The 17,691-nt window shown below is 39.0% G+C and overlaps 1 protein-coding gene across 2 annotated transcripts; it reads left to right on the top strand.

The window, feature by feature from the left end:
• The first annotated feature begins 325 nt into the window (after positions 1 to 325).
• On the top strand, positions 326 to 12,158 carry drd1b (dopamine receptor D1b). Of its 2 annotated transcripts, none has more exons than XM_008426950.3 (2): positions 326 to 5,745; positions 6,316 to 12,158. In XM_008426950.3, exon 2 carries the CDS (start codon positions 6,705 to 6,707, stop codon positions 8,097 to 8,099), a length of 1,395 nt encoding a protein of 464 aa, XP_008425172.1. In that variant the 5' UTR covers positions 326 to 5,745; positions 6,316 to 6,704; the 3' UTR covers positions 8,100 to 12,158. The 2 variants fall into 2 exon arrangements, with proteins under 2 accessions (XP_008425172.1, XP_008425173.1); XM_008426951.3 differs by having other exon boundaries at positions 326 to 5,462.
• Positions 12,159 to 17,691: the final 5,533 nt, after the last annotated feature.

The following is a 17,691-nucleotide window of genomic DNA, read 5'->3' on the forward strand; positions in this document are numbered from 1 at the left end:
ACCGAAAGGGAAAAGTGCGAGGAAAGGGTGAATAGGCAAACCATCAGAGGATTTTCAAACAAATCCCACTCAAGAATCTGGAGAGAGATTTATAAGGTGTGGACTGGGATTTGAGTCAGCCTCAATAAGTCATTACTGATATAAATTTGTCCTGAAAGTATTACTGATTGCACTTTAAAAATTAGGTAACTTTATGTTATTAAAGGTAAAGTTTAAACAGTAATGACTTCTTGGTTAATGTCAAGTTGTCATAACAAAGACATTTTGAATAATGTCAACTTTGTATTAAAAGTGTCATAATTTACAGAGTGACGCTTTATGACAACAGTCATAAATATTCATGAAGGCTTATTCATGTTCATGACATGTTATGTCATGTTTATGACAGTGTCATGTCAGTCTTATTCACCCCCTTCAAATAAAGTGTTACCAAGCTAAGAAAGCTATAAAGCTAAGAAACAGAGAGAGGAGTCATGGTAGAAAACTCAATCATGACTTGATAGCAATGAAAGATGAAAAAGAGACACAGCTTGCAGACTCTCCCTCTCTGCCACACACACACTTTCTTGATCTGTCATTGGGCTCAGGTGGATTGTTCTTGTCAGTTTGACATGCAGGTCTCAGGTTGCTGCTGTCCCCTTGTTCAGTGAGAAGAAATGTGCAGGTGGTGTCATCCCACCTTTGATATTTTTCCCCTGACTCATTCAATAACTCTTATCATTAAAAAAAAAAAGACAACATATCACATTTATCCCTACTGGTCAAATCTGATGCAAAATCATCAACCTATAGTGTTTGTGCATGAATGCAGCATAAATAGACGACAGCTTATTATGTGAGATGAGACTAAGTGGGCCTCTCACAGAGCTTATTGAGCCATCAGGCTCTTAATTACTGTTTTGCTTGGAAACTCTGATTGCTAAGGGGGGATTTATTTACAGTACACGAGATAAGCAGGGCAAAATATGATGGGATAACTAAAGATGTTGCTAATTTGAAGTTTGATTTTGCAATGAAAACAAATTTTCTGAATGGTCATGAAAAAAAGAGCCACAGTGGCTTCCCAGTTATTAAGTTTGTGACACATAATTCAGGCTGGATGAGATAAGAACACATTCATTACTTTTAGTCTTACATCTTTAATAGACACTTCTTATGCATATATAGACATTTCATATCATATGATTTGATTGCATTGCTTTTATTACTTCCATGGAACACATTACTGACACTTTTCTCTATCTTCTTTTCTTCCTCATTACCAGCATTTCATTTATATCTGGGAATAAAAGACTCACGGAGGTTAACATTTACATCGTCTGGCTCCAATTTAATTTGTTCAAAGAAGTTGATAAGGGACAAAAAGAGTCATGGAAGTAGTTAAGCTTCAACCAACTCAACATAACACGTTCCAATTTCAATGTTTTTGAAGACATAAATTGCATTCCTTGTCTGTCCTTGCTTATACTTGCCTTGGAATGGAATACAGGATTTGGCAAAAAAAAAAAAAAAGAGTATGTCTAAAACCAAGTACAGAATGAAATGTACAAGTACATAAATTTGGATGTTTGTATAACAAAGAGATTTATAATTACTGATCTGTATGTGGTCAGCTTTATAATCACTCCGTTTTACTCCCTCTCCAAATGCCCCCGGGTTGTTATTGTCAAAATGTTATTCAATGCATTGTGGATAATATTTGACAATGAATATTACAATACTCCAACCAAAAAAACATTTAAACCTCTAAATATTGTCAATTTATCTTATTGGGATTTTATGTAGTAAATGCAACGCATAATTTTGAAACTGAAGGAAAGTATTGCACACATTTTTTTTGCTTCCAGCTTAACATTTAGCTAGAATGTGAAGGCCTGTGTTAGCAAACAGCAAATACAAATGAAGCCACAGGAGGTCATGGTAGACGTTTGCCGCAAAGTGAATGGTTATGAAGGATGTGGACCAGTAGATAAACATGATCTTTGTGGATCTGGTATTGTGTAGAGGTTTTGCCTCGTTTCTGGCAGGTTTTTTTTTAATCAAGTGAACATGAAACTGAGTGGGCTCTGTCTGTTGTGAGCATTTAACTCTGTTATGTAACCAAAAGGTAATTCTTAATCGGTCCCCTGCTTTTTTGTACAATCAAGAATCTTGTCCAAAAAGTCCTAAAAATATGACACTTAAGCCAAATGGTTTTTACAGAAGGCTTTCAAAGACACAGAAGTCAAAATTTTGTTTTAGACAAAAGGTTTCATAACATTACTTTCTTTTGTTTTAAACCCATCAGTCCTTCATTTAAAAATGAACATGCCATACAACAGCTACAATTAGCTTTTAGCTTTTTTCATCTTAGCGATCATTGATTCTGTGAGATTTGTTGTATAACAATGTATTCTGTTCCTAATCCAGTACTTTTCATTCTATTTTATTCCATTCCGTTTCTGTTTTGTTTGCCTTTTGGAGCAGACATAAATTACCCTGCATGGCTGGTTGTGCGCGGTCTTGAGCGCCTGTGAGTGAATGAGCGAGTCGCAGTGTGTTTGTACGTGACGTGGTTTTGGTTTGAACTTTGTCAGCTGCACGCACACCCCGGCTCAGTGCTACAGGGAAACGTGGGCGTTATGTCTGCCAGGCCTCTTACACTTGGCTTGTCTACATGTATTACTCACATGGGCACACACACTCACAGACACAAATACATGTGCACGCATCTGCAAACACACACACGGACACGCATGCACAAAAACTCACATTTTTACAGACATGCAAAGTCATACATGCACACAAACAAAACTAAAGTCACAGAACATGCAGGCACAGAGGGGCAGAGTCCATTGAGGATTTTTATGTCTATAAATTGTTAATATTCAATCTGGCTGAGGGGAGCCAGCGGTCTAACAGCAGTGCTTCTTCAATTCATGTCCACCATTTCTGTCTGGTTAAGATGCCTCAGAAAAAGCCGTGTGTCCATCTCTACAGAAAATATTTCAGAGTCTGACAGATGTCTGCATGCCCTACCCTGACTATAACCTGTTTATTAGGAATCCACCGATAAATCAGTACCGATTTCCTTGGTATTGTCTGATATTTATATGTGCAGCCGAAATTATTTACCAATCTTATCTACTTCAGCAAAAGTCTAAAAATCAACCACTGTCCTCTATTGTTCTGCCATGAAAGAGGTTTGACTGAGAGTCAGGTCATGTCTGCATACCCGACTGTTGCCAACTCAGCAACTCTTTTGCTATGTTTAGCAACATTACAGACCAAAAAAATTGGTATCGGCCAAAATCGGAATTAGCAGGTCAGACTTCTTTAAGATCAGCAATCGGCCAGAAAACTGCAATCAGTGCATCTCTACTTTTATTTATTATATTAAAATAATCAGATTTTTATCAAAAAGGAAGTATAGTGGATTATTTGTACCAGAACCAGACAGACGTATCTGAAGATTTGTTTATATATATTGCCTTTTCACAACAAATGTCGTCTGAAGGGCCTTTATCAGACAAACTGGTCTAATTTATATGCTGTCAATTTGGTTCAATTATCAGATTCAGATTAATAGATTCCAATTTGAGGCCGGAAAACACAATCTCAAGTTCAGTTTATCATATCACATTAATTAGTAAAAAAAAAAGAAAGAAAAAAAAGCTGTCTATTTACAGAAATAAAACCAATTGCATCAAGTGATTAACTTTGCAGCAATCCCTCACACTGAATACGTGTGTGTTGACAGTGGAAAGAAAAGATTCCCTTTCCACCGGGGGAAGCCTCCAGCTGAACCAGACTCAGTGTTTTCATCAATCTGTGAGGCGCAAAACCCCCAATCTGCTTTGGCCAACTGGGGGTTTGAGAAAATACACCAGAGAATAAACAGAAGCACTGGTCCAGTACTTAACATTTACTTTACGTTAAAGAAAAGCTAAAGAGTTAGTGGCAGCTGTAGCACATATTTAGGTTTCAGCAAGGAGATAAAAAGCTAAACAGATAAGCCCTGTGCCTGAGTATGTGGGTCAAAAACACAGTACATATACAGCTAGTGGTGGTATGTTTATCCATTTAAATATTTTGTTGTTTTTTTCTTAAGGCCCCCTACTGGCATCGGGGCCACAAGAACATATACATTTCAACTGAACATGTTACAAAAAAACAACAGTTTTTTAGTTACTAGGGCTGTAATCAAACAAATACTCCCAAGATAACAATACTTGGTCAATGGGCAGGAGCTGAAAATTGTTTAGTAATATTTTAAAAATAGAACAAAAACATTCATTTATTTACTCAAATCACAAAAAGAGTTTTAAATAACCTGCAATCTTTGCAGGATAATTCAATTGAGATTTAACTGGGTAATATAAAGCAGTATGCTTGTCTCAACTTAAGGTGGTCCTGATGCCAAAAACAAAACAATGAAAAGGTTAAGTTTGTGTATTTTAGAAATTGAATAACTTTGTTTTAAAGAATCTTTGCTCTATGTTCACTTCTCAAGGTTAGGATTGATAATTCAAAGTATTTTAGATTTTGAACAAGACGAATAATGCAGTTAGGTGTAGGAGGCCACTTTAAACTTTAAATGTAAGCAGACAAAGTTGGCAATTTGAGCTACAAATGTTTTGGGAGAATCTTCAGTCAAGCCTTGCTTTGGAAGTGTGCCACCCCCAAATGAAATTGTATTTACGCCTCAAATCCTTTGGCCATTCGTGAATTTACACTCTTGATCTCTCTGGGTCTATTTGCTGTCATGACTCAACTAACTCAGAGTTACTGTTGCTCTGTTTACTTGGGTAACAATAATGGATTATTGCTTGAGATGTCAAACATCACCTCCTACCATATTGCATCCAGTAGATGGCCTCGTTGGGCCTGCTGTGCCTGCTGGCCACAAGTTCAGCGCAGGACATATGGGGAATACATTTTTAGTACGACTTTTGATTTAACACTTTTGTGGTATTTGCATTATATAAAGTAAATAACTAAGAAAGTTTTTACAATTTTGCTTCCTTCATAAAATATGACAAATATAGTGAAACACATGGGTTTCCAACATTGGAGAAAAAATTAACTCGAGAAAAAAAACTTCAACCAGCTGGTCACGTTTCACAGCTTCAATTATTCGGAGTGCAAGCGTTACGGGGTTTAGATTCGAGTTGCGTGGCTTTACCCTTACAATCTCCTTGGATGGAGAAGTTGTGGCAGGGGACGTGGACCACAGCAGCAGGCAGCAGCAGCTGAGCGGAGAGAGAGGAGAGCGCGCATGAATAACGCTCGTGGAGAGATCAGAGTCATTTCCGTCACTCTCCGCCGGCCGCAGTCACGTCGCGGTGCTGCAGTCCCGCTGAATGTCGCACAAACAAGGATGCATCCCGGCGAAACAAAATGGAAAGCCAGTAAGGACCGAAAAAAACACCTGAGGACCGTGGCGTCTTGGAGAGCTTTCCACAGAGCAGAGCGCAGACAGGGTGAGCGCCTTCCCTGGCATCGAGATACAAACTGGATAAATGTCGGTTTCGATTTTCAGCTTATTGATTTTTTTTTTAGCACTTTGTTGAATTTTTGAATTCAAACATATTTTATAAGCCGACCCAGGACGCCTGAGCGTTTCAGGAGCTGTCCATTCTCACGCAGCAAGGCGCACGCTGTCTTAAGAAAAAAAAAAAAAAAAAGCCTCAGGATGAACAACTAAAACTGCCCCTGAATTTCAAGGACGTCCAACAAGGGATCAGACTGCTAGAGATGATTTAGGTGGGTGGTCAGAACGAGTGGCTTTTTTTTTTTTTTTTTTGAAAGGGGTCAGAAGCTGCTGTGCTGCGTTAACAGGAATAGCCATGCGCATTAACCCACATGTAAGGAAAAACGCATGAGGATTATAGGACCAAACATTAATGACACAATTTAACATGTTTTAATCTCCAATCATTACTTTTTTTTATCATTGTCTGTCTTAAAATGAACTGTTATAATTTTGAATGGTTAAAATTGCTCTACATCTCAAAACTTTTTGCTTGATTAAAAAAAAGAAAAGAAAACAGATTTTAAAAAATGGCACATATTATTAGGGGTGGATCCACATCATTACAGTGCCTAATATAACTACAGGGAACGCCTTGAAAATCATTAAACAAATCAGATAAATGCGGTGCAGAAACCATCAATAGAAGTCATTGATGTGGTGGTATATAAGGCTAATGATTGGCAAAACCGCTGTTGACTGGGAAGCTCAAGGGCAGTGTGCTGTGGAACTTTTGCTGCATGTAATTACAGGGTGCAAAAAAGAACATTAACTGAAGGATACACTTTTCGTTTTTGTTTCAGATTTTTGCATGAAAACCTCTTCTGACTGGGAGTCTGGATGCAAACAACAGCTGGGAAATTCCTCCCCCTCTACACACTAGAATGTCGACCGTCTGCGCTTCTGCTGCTTTTACTGCTGCTGCGGGAATCAGTGGACCGGGGATTTTTGCAAAGGAAATTTCCGAAGAGAAAAGTTTAAAAAATTTATAGCTGCACTTGCACAAAAATGTTTTTTGTGACGAGCAGCCAGTGGATGACCCAGTCCAAGAGAGAGCTGGTACCCAGACAGTTTGTATCTCCACCATCTGCGTAAAAAACACTGCTGCAGGTTGGGGATGTGATGGGGTGATTGCTAACATCCCCATTCGCCCACCCTCCCTCTCACTGCACTAGCGCTGCGATTACAAACAATGGATCAGAATTTCTCAACAGTACGAGACGGCAAGCAGCTCACGCCAGAGAGGGACTCGTCCAAGCGAGTCTTGACAGGATGCTTTCTCTCCCTGCTTATCTTCACCACACTGCTTGGCAACACCCTGGTGTGTGCAGCTGTCACCAAGTTCCGACACCTGAGGTCGAAGGTCACCAACTTCTTTGTAATTTCGCTGGCCATCTCGGACCTTCTGGTGGCCATCTTGGTGATGCCATGGAAGGCAGCCACAGAGATCATGGGGTTTTGGCCATTTGGGGCATTCTGCAATGTGTGGGTAGCATTTGACATCATGTGTTCCACTGCCTCTATCTTGAACCTGTGTGTTATTAGTGTTGATCGTTACTGGGCCATCTCCAGCCCGTTCCGCTATGAACGCAAAATGACCCCGAAAGTGGCGTGCCTGATGATCAGTGTAGCATGGACCCTCTCTGTACTCATCTCCTTCATTCCTGTTCAGCTAGACTGGCACAAAGCTGAGGAGACCACCAGCTATGCAGAGCTAAATGGAACATACCCCAGTGAACTGCCCCCTGATAACTGTGATTCTAGCCTTAATAGGACGTACGCCATCTCATCCTCCCTCATCAGTTTCTATATCCCTGTAGCAATCATGCTTGTCACCTACACCCGGATCTACCGCATTGCCCAGAAACAAATACGGAGAATATCTGCCCTGGAACGTGCAGCAGAGAATGCCAAAAACCGACATAGCAGTATGGGGAACAGCTCAAACATAGAGAGCGAGAGCTCATTCAAAATGTCGTTCAAACGAGAAACCAAAGTCCTAAAGACGCTCTCGGTCATCATGGGTGTGTTTGTGTGCTGCTGGTTGCCCTTTTTCATCCTGAACTGCATGGTTCCCTTCTGCGAACCAAACCTGCCAGATGGGTCAGCAGACTTCTTCTGTATCAGCTCTACCACTTTCGATGTGTTTGTGTGGTTTGGCTGGGCAAACTCCTCTCTCAACCCCATCATCTATGCCTTCAATGCAGATTTCCGCAAGGCCTTCTCCATACTCCTGGGTTGCCACCGGTTGTGCCCGGGGAGCAACACCATCGAGATCGTCAGCATTAACAACAACATGGCAGCCCCCGCGCCCAACCCTAACTCTCAGTATCAGCCCAAGAGCCACATCCCAAAGGAAGGGAACAACTCTGCAAGCTATGTGATTCCTCACAGCATCCAGTGTCAGGAGGACGAGTTGCAGAGGAAAGATGGATGTGGAGGCGAGATTGAGGCAGGAATAGTAAACAACGCCTTGGAGAAACCCTCCCCGGCCATTTCTGGGAATTTAGACAGTGATACCGAGGTAACCCTGGAAAAGATCAATCCCATCACACAGAACGGGCAACACAAAGCTGTGTCATGTTGAGGATACCTTTGCAAAGATGGATCAAAACTCATGGAGGACCATAAAACAAACATCCGGGACAAGGATCTCCAAGAATATGCCTGATAGAAAAAAAAAATGTGACAGGACTCTGGACTGTCAATAAAAACCCACATAGAAAAACCTACAGAATGTCAAAAAGTAAAGGCACTTTATCCGGGATATAACTATCTGCAAAATACTTTCAGCATTTGAGGAGGAAATCCTTTTATTTGATGATAAATGTTGATAACATGTATATTAAAGCAGAAAAACAGTGCACATGCATACATCTTTGAAATATCTCCTTGGATGTATACATCTGCTCACGTGTACTGTACAGCTCAGCATTGACACTACTCTGGAAGGACTTAAACACATTATATTCAGCAGAGGAAAATGTAGTATTAGAGAAATATCATGTAGGTAGGTGCTTTGTAGGTGTTACATGAAAGAAAGAGCAATGTGGATTAAACAGGTGCAGTAAAATTAGTTGCTTGTTACTTTTTTGCTCAACTCTTCAGTATCTTAGCAATGGCAGTTTTATTGCAAAATGTACATCTGTATTGCAGTGGTTATTTATTTAACTATTTAAATTTCTGTACATGCCAAAGTAACTTTTCTATAAGTCAAGCCTAAAAAGCTCTATTTGAATCCAATTTTGGGTTTAAGGTTATGATGTAAAATGTCCAGATGATGTGCAGTCAGAGAAAGAGAGACAAGGAAGTTTTGAAAATACTGAAATGTTTTATTTTTCATCTCCTGTATCCTTTTTCTGGACAAATTGTCTTTCCTAAAACCATCCTGCCTTTCTTTTCTACATCCTCCTCCTCTTGTTTGCTTTATTTCCTCCCCTGCTGCTTATTAAGCAGTCATTTATTCTTTTCTCATCTTCATTTTCCTGTTCTAGTTTGCTCAGTCTGACAATCCCATTCTCCTTCACGATGCCCCTTTTTCTCATTTTGTCAACAGTCTTCGTTTTTTTGCACCTGCGCATCAACTCTTTCAATGTTTGTGTTCTTGTCTGCACTCTCCTCAGAGTCTCCTTTGGCAATCATCCATTTTAACTACTGCTTCTGCCCACTTTGAGTGGTACTGATGGTTTTTCACTTGGCAAATACATCTGGTTCACATAAAGAAAATTTAATGAAATTAAATACTCATTGCACTCATACAGAGAAGCCAGGGATACAAGTTCACTAAGCTGAAACACATGACACTTAGTGACCTTTTGCAAACTTGCAGATATCAGATTTGTAAATTGCTCACGCTGGGAGCCATACTGTGCTGTAGTGGTGATGTGGAGCATGCAGTGTGACAGAGTCGTTTAGTTTTGCAGAGGTGAAGTCACAGACGGTGCACCGTGATGTGGATTTGCCCTGAGCTGTCGGACATGTTTTGTGTCTTTGCACAGCTGCACTTAGAAAACACTCCCAAATTAGGACTAATTAGGAATAAATATTTCACAGGAGCAAAACATTAAGTTCTTATTATAGAATAATATTCCAGATGCTGCTGATAAGAATGCAGCTGCCCTAGGAAGAAGTTGTATTTTCATTTATTTTCCATAATTGTGATCAGATGTAGTTCTTCCTGAACAACCAGATCTTAACTAACCTGATTTGTAAACAAAAATGTTCTGACAATAGGCCATCACAGGTCACATGAAATTTACAGATGGGGAGCTGAAATGACCAACAGAGTTTTGGTTTCAATCTGAATTTCACTCTAATGGTCAAAAACCTGAGCCACACTTCTCTGGATATATCTTTACGAAACAGGTATTTTTTCCTGCCATTTCATCAAACTTCGAAATGTGATGCAATCTTGAGCAGGGTTTAGGGTTGTACTAAATATTTTCAAAAGCAGTGGTATTTCTTGTTTTTTCTAGATTACAAGTTTCCCTTAGAGCAAAACTTGTTTAACATGTTCTTGTTTTTATATTTTAGAATTTGTTTTATGACACAAAGAATTGAATGTAAGCTGACTGAGGACAAACTAAGACAGATTTCAAAATGTTTCCATTGTCTGAAGAGCTTCTCACAGATCAAATAGTTCTTAATTGTTGAATGTTTTGACCATATATTTTTTACCACAACATTAAAATTAGACTTAAACCTAAAATGTTAAATTATTTAAGAATCTCCTCTTGAATAAAGAACTTATTCTTTATATCTAGTTTGTATTAAATATATTCGGCAGTCCAGTCAAAGTTTTCTCCAGCTCTTTTTGAAGTTGCTGGGGAAGGAGCCCTCACGCTGACACTGCATGCAGATCATTCACCGCATATTGTTTGTGCCCATGATGGCGTAAAACTGTTGCACATCAGAGAAAGGAAGAACCGATCCAATACAAGGCAATTGGTCTTGAATAAAGCATTTGATTTTCCTGCGTTGGAAAATCCAATGCTATCTGGATGGCACCAAAGCGAGGGGGGAAAGCTTTTAGCTCAATATGTTGCTTGGCTTGTGTCACAAAAGCACCTCATTGTCCTCCCGGCTTCTCTGTAGCCTCTCGTGCTCTGCTCCATCAGGTTAGGATTTGATGTTTCAGACTCAATTTGGATTAGCACCCTCTCTCATGTTGAGAGTGGCAACAGTGAAACAAAGTGCCGTGAAATGTGAACGATCCCTTATAGTTTCTTTTACAAACAATCATCCATAGCATGCTCACTCAGCACTAGTTAATTTTTTTCTCTGTAATTATCTCAAAATGCATCCCGGCCACAACAAGCGATAAAACATGACGTGTGTGCAATCCATCAGAACCGGACATGAAAGAAAACTGCCTTGGGGTGGGCTTTTCCTCAAACCCCTCCCTCTCCCTTCACTCCCAGCAGCTCCTTCTTTCTCTGTCTCTTTCTCTAGACTGCCTGTGTCGACTTGATGAGCGTTCATGATGTTAACAAATACTAGATTTACAGTTCAGCAACCAGAGCTGACTGCTTTCTTATTTTGTAATTTAAATTAAAGCGCCAAATCAAAGCCCTAAATCAAAGCTTGACTGGTTAATTTACCTGTATTTATACTGTCTCTTTCTTCTTCTTTTTTTTTGCCAAAGTTCTCATGTCTGGTTGAATGTGGATGTACTTTTAGCATATGCTGTGACATAACCAGTGTTTTATACGCTGAACGTTGGGGTATGTGGGGACTCTTGATGACACTAAGATTAATTTGCCATTTCTTGTGACGTCTTTTTATACACGCCGTTGGTAAACTTATAATGGTTTACTGAAACCTTCATTTGAAATGATCTTTGCTGTTTTATGACTCTGTATTACCCCACTCCTCCCCCCAGCCCTCTTCACGAGCCTTCACCTTGTCAGCTTTGTGAATCATCTCTCCAGCTTGCCCTGTTTTGATTTTGGAGAACGCCAATGTCAGTGCAAAACTCCCAGAAGCAAAATGTTTTGCTTGATGTGGAGCATTTCCTCTGGGAGACCCTACAAGTTCCTTTGAGGGAGCTATGGCTGTGGTGACAGTCCATAGTCTCTCCATCAGTGTTCTAGCAGTGACGAATGACAACTTTAGCAAATCTGACAGTGCAGAATCTCTCTGTGTCCTCCTAAAACGAGTGGCCAGGCGCTGCAAGTAAGGAGCCATTTTAGCAATGATGTTTCACCTCATTTAACTGTCTGACTTAATGACAGAGTCCCTACCTCAACCTCAGTCAGCAAGTTTCATGTAAAAAAAAAAAATACAAAAAACTATTTAAACAGTTAATGGCAGTAATAAGGGTTGGGGTTTGCAGGGATAGAGTATTGTACAATGATGTTCAAAATGTAGTTGTGATGAACACAAGTGCTTTCTATCTTTCAGAATCCTTAATGTGTGTAGCAGACTTACATGCTGTATGTTTTCTCAAGTGTGGGATTAAAATCTACGATAACATGCAAAGTTCACTGAGAATTTGTGTATTAACTTACATGTTTTTGGTGTTGATCCATGAAAGTGATGTCAAAGATTATAACCCTGAGAAATATTTAGTTTACAGTTTGTACAAAGACAAAAAAACAAATGTGCCCTTCTTGTAAAATAAACATGTATGTATGTTCTTTTTTCATTTGCTTTTGATGTGTTGTTTTTTTTCCAGTTTTTTTGGGCAGTATACCTTTGACTCTCAGTGGGTCTTGGATGGTAATGCCACAGCAGAAGATCGATAGAAATTGATTTTAAATGGTGACGCATATTTTTTTCCAGCTCCCAAAGCGTGGTGTCCTTGCTGCCTTTAGTCTGCATTTACATAACCTGATGGTCAATTCACAGCTGACTCGACCTCTTCCTCTTCCTCTTCTCTCTCCCATCCTTTATGCCTGATTAGCAAACCTAAATTTGGGTGCAAACAAAGGCAAAGTTTAACATAGGGTGGCATCTTTACTCAGTGCCTCTTAATGTTGACAAATTTTAAGAGGCATTAACTTTTTAAAGTAGCTCATACATAATACTTGTCATTGAATTTGCTTCTCAAATCTAAACCAGTTAACTTAGAGTTTTGTCAACATGAGCATAAACATTTTGAAACTAGATTAAATTTGTGTTCATATAATCGTGATCCTTTATGGATTAGATGTGTTTCAGCAACTAGATTCTCTTTGGAAATCAAAGTTATGCCACAATTCAGGATTATGGATGGGCCACTTGTTAGTGCAGAATAACAATTGGTAGAATTTGGTAGAGTTTACTGAACAGATTTGGATTCCGTGCACTTATTTGGCATTAAACTTTAACACAAAAAAATTCAATATGTTTGAGGTTAAAAAGTTTTGCAATACAATTTCAGGAAGCATGAACTGTTGTCTGTCAGACCAGTTATGATGTGTTTTTGATATCATTTCCATGTTGGATCACCCGATTTTGTCTAAGCTGACCAAAACAGTAGAACTAAGGAAAAGCTGGAAAATCTCCCAATTTGAAAACTGGCAACGCCTTGGACACACTTTGGTGTGTTCAGGTTTAAATCAGGTATAAACCAGGTTTAGAAACCATAAACCTGATTTTGGAAATGATAAAGCAGGCTGACAGTAAATTTCTGCAAACACCTCAACCTCTATCCCTTTGAAAATGTCTAAAGCAATATCATTGCCCAAAAACAAAAAAGAATTGAATGTAGTTCAATTCTTGGCAGTTCAATTCTTGGCAGAATTGAACTACATCAATTCTGCCAAGAGAAGTTGCCAAATATTCAACAGAACAACATGTTTTTGTATGGCATTGCTACAAAAAGAGGTGGTTGTGGTGTAAGTTAATAATGGCCATCTACCAAATCTTACTTGGGGGGATTTGTTTATATTTGATCCTATGAGTTTAGCTTAGATCATGTGTGGATTACAGAAAAAAAAAACTACAATAAATTTAAACCTGCGCACACAATTGTTGTTTTTGAAATTTGTAGAAATAATCATTAAGTAATCAAATGCATGCTCAGTGGCCCAGAAATGACATTCATGCTCATGGTACCTACATAAACTTCTGAACAGAACTGTAAATCATTTATATATTTTAAAGAATTGTAATATGCAAAAGAATTAACAGTTGAAGAAACTGTGGAACAGTGGAAACAGTGATCAATAATATATCATCATCTAGCTTGGTCAGAAGTTGTGTCGTCAGCATTAAACCTGAAGGCAGGACTTAACATAAATCAATACGACTTCCTTTGAAAGCCTTGACAAAATCTGTGACCTCTAAGTCAAACTGTCTTGTAGAATCATGAGAAAGGTGGAAATCTACTCTGAGCAGACTAACATGCTGCTCCTCTGTATTTAAATCAAATATATATAAATGTTTTATGGCTATGGTTCCCAAACTGTGGCACAAAAACCACTGGTGATACTTTGGTAGCGTTTGTAATATTCAGGAGAAATTGTGGGCTCAGCTATTCACAAGCTAAGTGTGAGGAAAACTAGTAATACTGTACCACTAATAAGCCAAACAGTGATATTAATACCGTAATACATGCCTAGTTAGCAAAAAAGGGAAGAGCAGCAAACAATATTTTAAGTAATATTATAAGTATGCACTACTTTGTGTCGGTCAGTCACACTAAATCCCAGTAAAACACTCTGAAGTTTATGGCTACAAGGTTGTAAAATTGTGAAAAGGTGAAGCAGTCATGTGGTGGGGATTTTGCAAAAATATTTGATATCGTTAGTGAAAATGGCTGGCCTGGAATTTCCTACAAAATTATACAAACCTACAGTAAAACCATGAAACACACACCTAGTCTGCAGTTGTTTCACTTGATCACATACATCAACTGGGTGAAAGGAATAATAAGAATAAGAATAATTATTAGAGTAGAATATTTATAATAGAGTTTTGAAGCTCAATCATCTTTCAGTTAGTTGAGTTTGAGTTTGCTGAGTAAATACACCAAGCTAAGCTTAAATTAGCCAAATATGCTACCTTTAATGAGAAACAACATGTTAACAAGAAGAGAAAAAAATCACATAAGGAATCTTAATAATTTACTTTCTGACACACATCAGGCCTTGCATTGATATTTAACCTATTTCAGTCTAAAAGGTACTGATGAACAGCAGTGGGGTCACAGTGGAAATACTGTCAAGGTTAATGATAGACTGCAGGCAGCAGAATGCAACTCAGTGTTGCTTTTATGTGTGTATGTGAGCGAGCTGGACATGCATGCATGGAGTAATGTGCTTATGTAACAGCAGCTTCACTCATTCAGCTCCTTTGCTCATTCGTAACTTATCAGAGGCAGGAGGCAGTTTTTCTCGCTCCCTCTCTGAAACCCAGAGAAATTTTCCACATGGATCAAGCTGCAAAAAAATCTAAATGCAGAGAATCGTATTATCTTTATATGTCAGGATGCATTATTCCAAACTCTGCACAAATATGCAGTTTGCTAAATAATTCTGCTGATATTTATAAGAAATAATTAAGACAGTTCAGCATTATGTGCCAAATATGTATGTCTTGACTTTGTGTTAAGTATTTTTTTCTAACCCACAGTTAAAAGAATGTGAAAAAAAAGACTTACAGTATATTTACAAACACAAATAAGAGAGGATATAAAAGCAGACAAGTTTTAGTGTGTTAGATATAATCTAGTTGCACTGACAACAAAACTAACTGAAGAAAATTGAAAGGCAAAAGTATGAAATAACAATTGTTCAGACTTTGCAGAGAAGAGAGAGCTTTGGTATTGCCATTAGACATTTGCATAAAAACCATTTACCATTTACATTTACTTTCTTTATGCCAGATGATTCAAACATACCCAGAAAAATGAGCGACAGTGTACAGCTATATAGGCCATTCATGCTATATTGCGATTGAGATGGAATCTTGTGTATTTATAATGACTTCATTTTATGTCATGCTTTTTCATTTGCTTGTTAATTTTAATGTGGGGTATTATTCAAAATCGACTTTTTGAGATTTGTGTCATGTTATAATCATCGATAACATACCTGGAGCATTGCCTTGCATGTTCATGCATGTTTGAAAAATCCTTGAATTTCCCTTGACAGCGATTCAGGGAAACCTAAATACTCTATTTTAACAGAGTCCTTCCTTGGACTTTCAGTCTCCAAGATGAGTTTCCCACGCACAGAACACCCTCCCAACCCCGACAGCTCCTCCACTCAGCTCCTCCAGACTAGCCAGCAACAATTAGCAAACACCTGGCAGAACTGCAAGTCTGCTGAGCTCATTACACAAACTACTTCTGAGTCCAACGCTCCTAAGAACTGTTGTACATGGCAGAATGGAAAAAGCATTGTTGTGATAATGTGCTGTTGGAAAGAACAGGAGCTTCTTAAAGAGACAGACGGCAATTTCAAGACCTCAAACTGTAAATTAAAATTTCTGCTACATTATGTTTGCTATATGCATATTTATCAAAAATATGGTTACTACAAAATAGCACCATGTGTCTGGAACCTACGTGAAGCCATCCCTTTAAAGCCTTATTGGAGCAAAAAAAAGAAACTTCACTCTTCCCAGTGTTATCTTAAGTGTTTTTTTCATGCCATGACAACACAATATGTCTGCTGTGAAAGCTATTATAGCTACAGTAATAGGGGGCTGTTATTGTCCATGTCATACCGTCATCTCTTCACCACCTCATTGATGTGCTCTGTGTGTTTTGGAGAGGTTACTGTCGGATCCAAAATGGCGCAATGAAACTCAGCTGTTTGTTTGGTTGCATTTGGCCCAAAACTTGAACCAATCACCTAAGGGTGACTGCGTCCAGCCTCAGAGATAGAGCAAGGCCACCGGATAGAGCTTGGAGTAAAACTAATACACCAACTGCAATGAGGCACACACACATGTGCACCAGGCTAAGGTAGCAGGTGCTGAACCATATTGTGGATAAACTGCTTTGGCCCAAATATCCATTCGTCCATCTAACTGTAATTGCATCGAGGTCCTTGGTGCATTAATTAGGCGCCTAGTTGTGTTCTGTGGTGTACAAGCCTTTTTTTGTGTGTTTTTGTCAGAGTTAGCAGCAGAGTCCCGTATCAGCCCTACAACCCCTTTTTCTGTGCACTGAAACAACAGATTGAGTTGAAGTGTCACAAGGATGGTAGTAGAAAGTCCTCAGGCCGCATTTCCTCAGATGCCAGTATACTATTCCAGGAGACACTTTCTGAAGTAGGAAAAGAATTTGAAGAGGGAATAGCCTTGTTTGTCCCAACCTTCCAGACACTGAAAGTTATCTACATTGGCTCTGGGCCAAATCTAGATGAGCATTTGGCTCCGGCCTGTAAACAGGCCTGGCCCATTACCAGAATGATCTGGATTACAGATCTGGGCTAGAGAGGTGATCCACAAGTGCTACAACAACACTGCACTTGACTCTGATGAAATTCTTTTTTCATTCAGATCTGAACCGGATCAGAGGTTTTTTGCCGATGCCAGGCAGAATCATGATTCTATGCGAACACAACCTCTGACTATCAAGGGGATCTGGTGATTTGTAAATGAGTTGGGTCCAGATCTGAATGCTGTCTCAGTAGCCCAATAGCTCGTCAGGATTTCATCTGAGAGGGTTAAATTTTTTTCTCTAGGATTCTCAGAAGCACATGAGACGCCTCGGTGGACTTTCCTTTCCACAAAATGCTAAAAACTTGAATTAGTAAATAACAGCATTGTCTGACACTTACCACCAACGGGACTTGTGTCCTATTTTATCCATGTTATTTCATCTTTGTGTTTAATTAAATGCTGTTTCGTCTCAGTTTAATGGATTGTGTCTTTGGACTGTACCTCTCAGAGGCTTTCTGACAGCAACTTCAGTCATTAATCAAGTGGTTGTGCTCAGCACTGAGGGGCCGTGTGATTTGTTCAGGGTTGTTCAGCCTCCTGGCTCTCGTGCTATCATGGAGCACTGAAGTTATTTTAATGGCATCGCTATGCTTAAAAATGTCATATTGAGATATCACAACTGCTTAAATTGAATTGGTTCGAGTAAAAATATTAATTATTTTGAGGTTTTAAATAAAAGATCTCTATCCTGGGAGAAGACCTTGTCTGTCATTGTTTTGATTTCTGCTGATGAGATAAAGTTCTAGATGATCCTAAATGTTGCCTTTCTCACTGCCTTCTCAGTCAGTTTTCATTTTTTA

This window comes from Poecilia reticulata, chromosome 14, assembly GCF_904066995.2.
Source record: "Poecilia reticulata chromosome 14, P_reticulata-male-v2, whole genome shotgun sequence".
NCBI classification, from domain to species: Eukaryota; Metazoa; Chordata; class Actinopteri; order Cyprinodontiformes; family Poeciliidae; genus Poecilia; species Poecilia reticulata.

What these genes read in the sequence shown, in the direction of transcription:
- drd1b (XM_008426950.3), top strand. Translation starts at nt 6,705, where the DNA reads ATGGATCAGAATTTCTCAACAGTACGAGACGGCAAGCAGCTCACGCCA.